The sequence below is a fragment of the Ranitomeya variabilis genome, chromosome 8 (genome assembly GCF_051348905.1).
Source record: "Ranitomeya variabilis isolate aRanVar5 chromosome 8, aRanVar5.hap1, whole genome shotgun sequence".
Classification (NCBI taxonomy): domain Eukaryota; kingdom Metazoa; phylum Chordata; class Amphibia; order Anura; family Dendrobatidae; genus Ranitomeya; species Ranitomeya variabilis.
In genome coordinates, this window is record NC_135239.1 from 165,121,672 (window position 1) to 165,133,999 (window position 12,328).

At 41.9% G+C, this 12,328-nt stretch overlaps 1 protein-coding gene across 2 annotated transcripts in view; it reads left to right on the forward strand.

The window, feature by feature from the left end:
- The window catches only part of RANGAP1 (Ran GTPase activating protein 1), a 29,962-nt gene extending 18,669 nt beyond the window's left edge, over positions 1–11,293 (forward strand). For both annotated transcript variants that reach the window (XM_077278135.1, XM_077278136.1), the window contains exons 10-16: positions 881–965; positions 1,491–1,668; positions 6,392–6,511; positions 6,652–6,754; positions 6,841–6,929; positions 8,285–8,406; positions 9,772–11,293. In XM_077278135.1, coding sequence (XP_077134250.1) covers positions 881–965; positions 1,491–1,668; positions 6,392–6,511; positions 6,652–6,754; positions 6,841–6,929; positions 8,285–8,406; positions 9,772–9,841 — 767 coding nt within the window. In that variant the 3' untranslated portion in view covers positions 9,842–11,293. The remainder of the gene's footprint in view (positions 1–880; positions 966–1,490; positions 1,669–6,391; positions 6,512–6,651; positions 6,755–6,840; positions 6,930–8,284; positions 8,407–9,771) is intronic.
- The last annotated feature ends 1,035 nt before the right edge of the window (positions 11,294–12,328 follow it).

The window sequence follows — 12,328 nt, forward strand, 5'->3', positions numbered from 1 at the left end:
ATTATTATTTTTTTTTTTAAATCTTATGCCTGGGTACCCTATTTACAATTCGCACTTACGCTCACTGTGCATTGAAGAGAATATTGCACAATGATGAGCAGACTTGCTCGGGTAAGGTGTTATCTGAGCATGCTCGGTTTCTAATAGAATGTTGGCGTGCTCAAATATGTTCCAGTCCCCCATGGCTGCATGTCTCTGGTCTGTACGACAGCCTTGACATATGCAGAAACTGTCTGTTTGTTGGTCAATCCCTGCATGTGTTGTGGCTGTCAAACAGCCGCGAGATATGTAGCCGTGGGGACTAGAACAATATTATTCAAGCAAGACGACGACAATCTGTTCCAGTTCCCTGTGGCTGCATGTCACGCAGCTGTCAAACAGCTGTGAAACATGCAGCCGCAGGGTCTCAAACATTATTCGAGCACGCCGAAGTCACTCTGTTATCAACCGAGCATGTTCGGATAACACCTTATCTGAGCACGTTCGCTCCTCTCTCCTAAGCACATATCTGAATTGATGACAATCGCATGCTCTGTAGAGCAGGGAGTAGCCCAGCCCATGAAACTGATGTCACTTGGTTTCAGGGTGAGGACAGAGGCAGTGGTAATGACTTGTCCCCTGATGACACCCCTTTTGAGTATCCCAGCATGCACTAGGGATTACCAAACAAATTAAGGAAAGAGGTGGAACGGTAGGAACTTTTTAAATAAAGTGTATTGGAAAAGAAATTGGGCTATTACATTAAAGAGCTTAGACATTTTAGGATTAAATAAATATTCGTTTCAGACCACCCCTTTTAATATTTGTATTAAAAGCAGACCTGCACATGAATAATTTTGAGTTGTTTCACCATAGAGATACTATTATTCTTGTTTTGCAGGGAATATCCTGGGCGAAGAAGGTTGTGACCATGTTCAGGAAATTTTAGAAGGCTATAACATGAGTTCAGTGTTGGCATCTCTGAGGTATAAAATATTGTCCTGAAGTGGAATCTCAGTAGTTGTAGTGGTCTTACGGGGGTTGTCCTGTCTAAAGAAAAGATATGTTGTGTAATTGCACACAATTTTATATGTTGGCAACCTGCAGTTACAAATAACTGTGCTAAGTGTCCCTTTACTCCCCAGTCATTGGTCAAGTCTTAGACTGGGTCCATGCAGGTCAGATTTGCAGAAAATCTGTCCAGAAATCTCCACCATATCGTGCAGATTGTTTTGTGAATTTCTCTCCCAATACAAAGTGCAGATCATGTTAAGTTGCAGTACAGTGCATAAGTACAAAATGCAAAAGCTCATTAACACTAAGGGAAATGATTAAGTCATTTTGGCTAAAGTCTTGCAATGTTTTTTGTTTTGTTTTTTTTTTCCATGGATTTTTACTGTGGTTTTTGTATTTTTACAAGATTGAGGAGCGATATTAAAACTACAGCTTTTTGGTTATGTTTGTTGGCTACCATTCAACTTTTTTTTTGCTTAATTTCAACAAATTTTCAGCGATGATGAAGGGAATGATGATGAGGATGACGACGGCGATGAGGAGGAGGATGATGATGATGAAGAGGATGATGATGATGAGGAAGAAGAGGAGGAGGAGGATGATGAGGGGGAGGAAGAAGATGGAGATGAAGAAGAAGAAAATGAACAAGAAAAGCCCAAGAAAATTCCTCCTCAAGTAAGAAGTTATCTTGTATTAAAAATGGTCCAGTTCACAGCAGGCTAACGAGCAAAGGGCCAAAACGAAATGCATGACGGTAGGCCATTTCAGTAGACTAGGAGTTGTATGAATTATTAGCAGCAGACAGCTGTAAAACACCAATTACTTGGTGAAGGGAGCTCTGCCCAACTATGGGGTCATTGACAATCCAGTGGAGTTGCCGTGGGTTTTTAGATTTTCATTGCTAATTCTGTTGGCAACAACTTTATTGGGTCATTGTTGTATTGGGAGTTTCTAATTTATCCAGTGTATTGTAAAAGGCCGTGGTGGTCTTCACTGTTGGGCCCAATCTCTATTATAGTCTGGTAGATACCGCAGGGGAAAGCACAATCGCATGTTTCTTCAGTTTCTCCTAACTAATGGATGCTATAAGCACAAGGCATTGGGGAGATTTATTTAGACTGGTTTTTATACTATAGATTTTATGATACATGCACCAGATTTATTAACAAGTCAAAACCACGGTGTATGCAGTATAAGGGTTCATACGTAAAGCTTTTTGTGTTGTGGTGTTCTGGCAAGAAACAAATTGCAAATTGTGGTGTTCATGGTTTTGCAAAAAATTAGGAGCTTTTGGCCCTTTCCCACCACTTTCCAAAACTGGGCATAGTTGGCTGTGCAAATTTGGGTTTTATCCTGATTTATGTGTTTGTTTAACAATTCAGACTCAGTTCAGTAAGGCAGTGGAGAAACATTTTGATGCGGATGATGTATATTTTAAAGGTGTTCTCAGGGCAGAGCAATGCAATCTCCTTAGTCTCCTCACCTCCTAGTTTTTCTTTTTTTTTTATCAGATGAATAAACATTTAACATAAAAACAATAGAAATAGACATCACATATCCATAGTGCTTTTACATTTTCATTCATATTTAGTAATGAAGTAAGACTGTGTGCACGTGTTGCGGATTTGCCTGTGGAATTTTCTGTGCGGATTCTGCATCTCTTGGCAGAAAACGCAGGTCAAAATCTGCTCATTTTTTTATGCGGATTTTGTGCATTTTTCCTGAAGATTTCATGCATTTTTACCCCTGCGTTTTCCTGTAATGGAATGGGTACAAAAACGCACAAAGAATTGACATGGTCCCTTTTTTAATCCGCTGCAGATTCCGTGCTGAATTTTCCGCACCATTTGCACAGCATTTTTATTTTCCATTGTTTTATATTGTACTGTAAATCACTTGTGGTTCTGCAGCGTTTCTGCATGGAAAAAATGCTGCGGATCCGCAGTAAATCTGCAACGTGTGAACATAATCTAAATTACCCCTTACCACCCCGAAGCAAACACTGCAGCCATAGTTTTATTCAGTTAACCATGAATTAAAGTCAACATTCTTGTATACTGATATAACTTTAATACGTTCTGTCCAGCCACTGCTGCCATCGTTTGTAGAATAGATCCAATTAGTTCCTCTTTGTGTAGATGCTTCTTTCCAGTTGGATTATATGATATGTCTGAGTAATAAATTCCCGTGTAGACCGTGGCTTCTCTCTAATCCAACATTTTGCAATCAATTTCCTTGCAACAAACCGTATTCTATCATTTATTTCCTCCACATACCCAATATACATGCCAACAGATCTCTAGGGATTTCACACTCATACACCACTCCAGTACGGTTCCGCACTAAAATACAGAAGGCTGATAGTCTAGGACAATGCCAGAAAATATGTAGTCACCTCCTAGTTTTTAGCATGCCGGGATCTACTCTCTTTGAGTGACAGCTCTGGTGAATAGAATTGTAGCATTAGTAGAACTATAAAGCTCAGCACACGTTCTGTTACCACACAGTCAGTTATCAGAAGTTTTATTCAAAATTGTTTTCCCTGTATTTACACAGATAATAGGACATATGAAGAAGCACATGGGTCAGGACAATATTCCCAAAATCTGATTTTCATGATGTCCTTTGTGAAGCATCACCCACTTGTTAGTTCTGCCTTTCTCTCTCGGCTCTGCTATTCAGGCTGATTTAGGGTACTGTCACACAGTACCATTTTAATCGCTACGACGGCACGATCCTTGACGTCGCAGCGATCGTATGATTATCGCTCCAGCGTCGTAGACTGCGGTCACACGTTGCAATCACGGCGCTGGAGCGATGCCGAAGTCCCCGGTAACCAGGGTAAACATCGGGTAACTAAGCGCAGGGCCGCGCTTAGTAACCCGATGTTTACCGTGGTTACCAGCGTAAACGTAAAAAAAACAAACAGTACATACTTACATTCCGGTGTCTGTCCCCGGCGTTCTGCTTCCCTCCACTGTGTAAGCGCCATAGCCGGAAAGCGAGCACAGCGGTGACGTCAGACGTCACCGCTGTGCTCGCTTTCTGGCTGGCCGGCGCTCACACTGCAGAGAAGCTGAGACGCCGGAGGACAGACACCGGAATGTGAGTATGTACTGTTTGTTTTTTTTACGTTTACGCTGGTAACCACGGTAAACATCGGGTTACTAAGCGCGGCCCTGCGCTTAGTTACCCGATGTTTACCCTGGTTACAAGCGAACACATCGCTGGATCGCTGTCACACACAACGATCCAGCGATGTCAGCGGGTGATCAAGCGACGAAAGAAAGTTCCATACGATCTGCTACGACGTACGATTCTCAGCAGGATCCCTGATCGCTGCTGCGTGTCAGACACTGCGATATCGTAACGATATCGCTAGAACGTCACGAATCGTACCGTCGTAGCGATCAAAATGGTACTGTGTGACAGTACCCTTAGACTTGTCTGTCTTCTCCTTTTTAAAAACGTTGCACATTCTCTGTTGCAGACGTCTATGGGCAGGGCTCACACCCTTCTGTCAGCTGTCATATTGAGAACAGGACAGGTGTGCCATCTGCGAGGAATACTTTTCTAAAAATTGCAGAAGGAGAACCTGTAATGCGTATATATTAGTGCCACAAAGTCACTTACCCGACATTTTTGTTAATAATGAAGATGTAGTGGACAACCCCATAACCACAGTGCATTGTAGTGCAAATTTTGAGCTTCAGTATTTGAAATCTAGACTTGCTCTTTATTTTGTGCCAGAATGGGGCATAAATTATAATAAATCTGCCATATTGTGATTGGCAACACTACTTCCTTTCATTGACATTTTTTTAACAGATTTAAGATTATTGTACTTGTTTTTATTATGTCTACCCCTCCTCACATGTAAAGCGCCATGGAATAAATGGCGCTATAACAATAAATAATAATAATAATAATAACAGTAGTATCAAATGGCAAACAAAAGCCACAAATACGGCATGTGCCCAAATTTGTGAATTTAATAATCTAAACTTGGATTAAATCTGTAGTTTAGACCTCAGAACAAATAAATCTGCACAACTGGAACAGTCACAAAGCAAAAATATTAGGACTGTAGGCAGAGTCTTATCTTCCTGCTCTAAGCAAGAAAAACCGAGAAGAGACCTGCCCACAGGCCGCCCCAAAGTACAAACATGTTCCTCATCATAGAGAGACAGACTGCTTGTGCTTTGGGGCGGTCTGTGGGTAGGTCTTTTCTTGATTTCCCTGACTTAGAGCAGGAAGATAACATTCAGCTTACAGTCCACCCCAGAGCACGGGCATCTCATTAACTGAAAACTTCTAACACTGATTACATAAGAACCACAAGGCAGATTTCTTCACCCCAGGTATCCTTTTAATCAGTTTAACGCTGCCAGCCTGACACTGCCTGTAGTTTACGTACCAAAATCCCGCTGACAGGTTCGCTTTAAGGCCCCCATATATACATACTAGACTAACATTGGCCGAACCCGCTGATAACGACAGTTTTGGCTGACAGTCTAATATGTATGGGCTCCCTTGACAGATGATTATTGGGAGAGATGAGAATCCAGCATGCCCAAATTCATACTACTGATCTTTTCATTCTCCGGAGAAGTTTAGCAGCAGCTCTTTCACAGAAAGCACAGGAGTGCTTGGCCGAGCAAAGCCTCCTGTATATGGAGAATCGGGCAAGATGGCTGATGCCCATCTAAAGTGTACAGGGGCTCTAGATTTTAAATTGAGTGTAAAATTCTAATGATCTGTGTCCTTCATACCAAAGTAACCAAAATAAATGATGCACACTGAGCGATCTATACTCGAGCACTCAGTGCACATAAGCAGCCATATAGTAGTCAGCAGTGCGAGTCCTGTTTACACAGGATGATGCTCTGCCGAGAGCCATGATGTTTTGTGTTGCACAAAAGATCATTTCACCTGATGAACGAGCAGCAAGATAATTGTGAATTTGAGCGTCTTTAAGGCTATGTGCCCACGTTGCGGATTTCCTGCCTTTTTGCCTGCGGATTTCACCTGCGGTTTTACACTTGCGGATTCCTATTGAGGAGCAGGTGTAAAACGCTGCGGAATCCGCACAAAGAATTGACATCCTGCGGAAAATACAACACAGCGTTTCCACGCGGTATTTTCCGCACCATGGGCACAGCGGATTTGGTTTTCCATGGGTTTACATGGTACTGTAAACCTGATGGAAAATTGCTTCAAATACGCATCGGCCAATCCGCTGCGGATCCGCAGGCAAATCCACAATGTGTGCACATACCCTTAGAATGCTCTTTCACGATTATCATGCGGTGTAAAGGCCCCTTTGGGCTCTATTTAGGTGAAAAGTTCTACTTTTTTCTTGATGTAAAATAAATCTATTGATTTTGTTTTCATAAAGGAATCCACGCCTGCTGCGTCACCTCCTCGTCCTCCTGTTGATGCATCCGCTTTCCTCAGCTTTCCCTCTCCTGAAAAACTCTTGAAGATGGGTCCCAAGCGTTCAGCAATTATAGCTCAGGTATTGTGTTCTCGAATCCACTATGCTAAAAAACGGGGGTTCATCAGCAACTCTATTACTTATGGTTTGCTAATTGAGCAGGTACAGCATATTTCAAAGACTGTTGCTTTTAATATGAATTTTTCTGGATTTATTTATAGACTGATGTTACAGACACTGATAAGGTAGTGCAGGTCTTTGTCCAGCTATCCTCTGTGTATAGAGATGATCAAGAGGTGAAGACTGCTGTGGAAGAAACGATTGGTAAGAAACAAGTTGCATAAGATTTTACACCTAACTTTTTGGTCTGTTCATTTCTTTAAAACTTTTTTTTTTTTCTTTCTTTTTAGATGAGTTGATGAAAACTGCTTTCAGCAGCTCTGCTTTCCAGCCAAATATGTTCATAACCACTTTGCTTGTCCGGATGGGACTTCTTAAGGTATGACCATTTTTACAACTAGGGTTTGTGGTAAAAAATTGCACTCGATAGGCTGATTACCTTCCTGGTGTACCTGGGAGGTATTTTCTTTTGAAAAAAAAAATGCAGAAAAATTTCTTTTTTTTTTTTTTTTTTTACTGGACTCTTGAATTTTTTATTTTTTTTTCCCCAATATGGGGCATGTAAGGAAAAGGCTTGAATTACAGCAGCCATTTTTCCAGCTAAGGATGGGGAAGTGTGCTAAAATAGGATTTATTTAGGAAAGTTATTAAGGGGAACCTGTCACCCCCCCCCCCCCCCCCCCCCCCTTCCCAGTCGTTTCAAACTAAAAGAGCCACCTTGTGCAGCAGTAATGCTGCATTCTGACAAGGTGGCTCTTTTAGTTCTGGGTGCTGTAACTTGAGAAATAATCAGTTTTATAATTTGTCTGAAATACCTGCTCCTCAGTCAAGTGGGCCGGCGTTTCCCCCCTGCTTCAGACAGCACACAGCTGTCACTCGCATCTTCTTGGCGCCGGGCGCCGCCTCCTCCTCACCGCTGTTTTCAAAAGTAGCCGGCGCCTGCGCTCTTTGTCCCTGCCTGGTGCAGGCGCAGTGAGCGCTGGCCGTCTTTCCTCATATGCAGCCCAGCTGACTGCGCCTGCGCGGCCGCCCTGCCTGCGAATCCCAGCCCCACAGTGACTTATGATTTATTCACATTGCGGGGCTGGGAATCACAAGCAAGGCGGCCGCGCAGGCGCAGTCAGCTGGGCTGCATAAGAGGAAAGACGGCCAGCGCTCACTGCGCCTGCACCAGGCAGGGACAAAGAGCGCAGGTGCCGGCTACTTTTGAAAACAGCGGTGAGGAGGAGGCGGCGCCCGGCGCCAAGAAGATATGAGTGACGGCTGTGTGCTGTCTGAAGCAGGGGGGAAACGCTGGCCTACTTGACTGAGAAGCAGGTATTTCAGACAAATTATAAAACTGATTATTTCTCTAGTTACAGCACCCAGAACTAAAAGGGCCACCTTGTCAGAATGCAGCATTACTGCTGCACAAGGTGGCTCTTTTAGTTTGAAATGACTGGGGGGGGGGGGGGGGTGACAGGTTCCCTTTAAAAGCACCTTGTGTGTTTTATAAAAGATTCGGCTTGTGATTACAGCAGTCCATTAACTCATGGAATTAGTCTTTGTATTGTAAAAAGGATGACCATAGGAGATTATGTATGGGAGAGAGAGGCATGGTGAGTGTAAGGGGATTTAAGAGCATTGCATGCTTGGGTCAGTTTTTTATAGGAAGCCAACTAACTTTTCAGCATATTTTAGGCTTGGGGGTAGGTTTTTACAGCTTACGTTAACATGTGTTTTATCTATTTGTAGAGCGAAGAGAAGATTAAGACCATCCCACACTTGTATGGACCGTTGCTGTCTTTAAATCATATTGTGCAGCAGGATTATTTCCAGAAGTCTCTTATTCCTATTGTACTGGCTTTTATTTCTAAGTAAGTATGCAAGACCAACTACTGAATTCTCTAAAAGTAGCAGCCTAGTTTGCAGTGTTTTTTCTTTAACCCCTTTCCAACATATGACCTACATTTCCATTATATGCCGGGTTCATGACTTCTGATGCGGGCTCACAAGCCGAGCCTGCATCTTTCAAGGCAGGTGATGGCAGTGATAGTCCGCTATCATCTGTCTCTAACAGCCATGGGAGGAGCAGAGCTCTGCCCTCACTGTTAACCTGTTAAATGCCTCTGGCAATCTCTAACAGCGGCATTTAATGCACGTGAGAAGCGGGGTGGGAGGGACGCATCATTCTATGGGCCCGTCAGCGCGCGAATGACACGATCGCGGGATGGAGATGAGTTGCCTTGACAGCTGAGGGTCTGCTGAAGACCTTCATGCTTGACATGACTGTTCTCCTGTGAAAGCCAGGCTGTAACTGGGGTTCAAAGGAGTCTGCAAATTTCACTATACACAGGTAGCACTGCTGTGTATACCACAAGTGATCAGACTATTGTAGGTTCAAGTCCCCTAAGGGGGGCTAATGAGTACAGTAAATATTAAAAAAGATTTTTTAAATCTGAAAAGTTTAAATCACATTGTTATTGCTACGTCCGTAAAGGTAAGATCTATCAAAAATACAAAATAAATTACTGATTGGTAAACTATGTAGTGAGAAAATAAATAGAAACGCCAGAATTATGGTTTTTGTGCCCCCACAACACAACGATAAAATGCAATAATGGCCTATCAAAACATTGTATCTACCCCTAAATGGTATGCATTAACCTATTACTTGCCAAGTTAGAAATTTTCATTTTACGGATTTTTCAGAAATGGGCGTCCCAATATTCAATTAAAAATGACAGTGACATGATTTCCTATTTTGAAAACTTTCATTTTACAAACACAACACAAAAAATTGGACCTAATTATAAAAATTATAAAATCTTAGTTGCTAGAAGCAAAAGATTAGGCATCCTAAAAAAGGACATTGGTAGATAATGGGTTAAAACCCCAGCTCAGTGTGCAAAAAATATGCCCGTACATCTCCATTGACCAAAAATTGAAAACCGTACGGGTCTCTGAAAAAGGAGACACAATAAAAATTATAATATATATACATGTATACTCACAAATTCACGTATTTGTCTCCAGTGAGGGATCAGTTTACACCTACTGCTATAAAACTCTATGTACTCGGGAAAAACTGCTCAGGCTTCTAGCATGGGAGGAAATGACTATCATGCCACAAGTGGAGTGTGCAAGTGGACATGTGAGCAGGGCCTGTTAAATGTTTAAATAAAAAAAAAATGTTCTCTGTATTTGGCTACATAAATAAATATTTTTATTTTTCTTTGCAGGCCAAATCATGCACTAGAATCGCAACCTCAAGCTCGGCACATTCTCATGCAAACTCTGCATATGTTGTAACCCTTCCTGCATTATTGGACTATGATGGTTTGAGTCTCAAATGTCTGACTGTCGGAAAAAGGGGGATAATCACATACTGTGCTGAGAGACTTATGCCCACGTAGAAAGTCAAAAGTTTTTTGGCCTCATCTACAGCCCCTTTTCCAGTCTTTGTTTACACATGAATAAGGGTTTGTTTCCTACCTCCAGATAACATGGTCTGAATCTCGGGATAAAAAATGTCTAAAACTTTGCTGCATGTAAAAGAAGAAGCAGAAAAGCATTTGTACGGTGTGTTTGCTCCATTGCAATGATTAATTTAAAGCTCCATTAATTTAAAGTGCCAGAATATTTAACACTTCCTATTTGGCCATAGACTGGAACGTGACACATAACTGTCTTAATGATGGAAGTAGCGAGTCCATTGAATTCCTGGTATGTGTTAAGAAAGTGGATCTATTATTTCTCTACCAGTTATTTGAGTAACAAAGAAAACTGAAATTATTGAATATCATTTTTATGCATAAAGTATATGTAAAACTAAGGCCTGCAAATTTAGGCATATGTAAAGCCCTTGATCTCAAGGAATGTGCACAGAATCCTTTGTAAATATGTGTTTATTCATGTTACAATATTTCATTACTCTTGTAGAGCGAAACATTTTTAAAGTATTTGCTTTTGACAATAGGAAGCTTATTCATTTGTCTGTCTCTTTGGGAGTGTGATACTGAGATTGGCGTGGATTGCTGTAATTTTTTTTTTTTAATTTAAGCCGCGTCATAAAGTGTCATTAACACAAAATGTAATTCTGCTGGATTTGAAACATTCAAGCAAATTTGTGTAAAAAGGTTTAAAACTGAAAATATTTCTACTCCTAATTTGATCCCAGTGGCTCATCAAGCCTTTTGTCCAGATTTGCTAATTCTAGTGTCCTAGCGGTCATTAGAGGTGCAAGGTCCCATTTGTACCCCACTGTCTAGGGCTCCGTCTGTGCACTGACTGGCCACGGTCTCCCGAACCGAGCGGGACAGCCTCATGGATATATGTGAAGCGGTTACACTTGGGTCAGGAGAGCCATGGCTGGTCCGTACATTTGCATGTATGCCTGCATGAATTCTACTTGTTCAAGTGTATGAATCGCTTGACTTATTTAACTAGTAGGCTTGGGATTATTTGGCGCTTCTAGAAAACGTAGGAACAATTTTGTTCTGAGATTTAAAACCATTATTGGCCTGTCATTGTATGCTGCATACAGTTTCACAATTGCTTGATGATGGATCAGAAACTAAAAAGAAGTCCCCAGTAGTCAAGTAACAAGCCTGTACTTCTGAATCCTGCACCTTTCTACAGGAATCTGTGTATTCTCTACTACCAGCTCCCGTTTGAATGACTGGTACCTGATATTTTGTTCACTTGTGCTTAACAGTAAAATATTAATATTGTCTGGTTAAATAAAGTGATCCCATCTGCTAAGTGGACATTGTTTTCATTGATGTTTTAAAAAATTGGATGTAAATTATATTGGCTTTAGGTTGCTGCTAATAAGTGATAGACGTAGTGTCTATCAGAGAGCTGCTACTGCGTGGGCGGTGCCATCTTGGAGGAGGACATTTTTTATTTTTTCTCCAGCAATATGGCGCCACCTGCACAATAGCAGCTGTTGGATCTATACACACACGTGGCTGCTACTGCGTGGGCACTGTCTTCAAATTGATAGATGTTATTCAGGAATTTAAAAAAAAAAAAAAAATCAAAGACACTAAACATTCGATTATGCTGCAGTGCACCTGCCTGCAGAAGCGTTTTTGTTTTTTCTTCTTTCCTCAGTATGTAAAGGTATTCATAATGCAAACTAGGGGCCAGATCAGTGAGGGCTCAGTGGCCTGTATGCATTATGAATTCCTAATCAGAGCAACACACACACACACACACACACACACACACACCGCCCCGGAGCACGAGCATATCATTAACTAAAAACTGAAAGTAAAGATTAAACAAACACAAGACGGATTTCATCATCCAGGTATCAGTGTAATGGTGCCGACCTGACACTGTCTGTAGTTACTGTTCACAATCCTGCTGACAGGTTCCCTTTAATCCGTTTTAGCTTAGTGTCAGTAGGAGATGGACACAGAGCTGCGCTCAACCCCGTTTCTGCCTTTTTAGGTTTTGTTCTTTTTATTAATGATCTCTATTTTTTCGGTTCAGCTTGTAATTCTAGGCGACTGAGTGATTGTCATGCCGTTCTTTCCCTAGAGATCGGGAGTACAGTGTGAAACTGTTCACTGCTGTACCCTTCCGTGTCTACCAGGCAGGACCCTATCACCCCTGAACACATCAAGAGAGTTTGGGGCATCTGCACTGAGGGACATGCAGACTGGTCCTTGCCACTACACCCCGGCCCACTCGTCCAGAACCAGTCGTCCAGGGTGGGAAGATGGATCCATTACCTACTAGCAGGTTCTTGATGCCAGTTCTTGGAAGGTCAGCGTCCAGGTCCTTTTT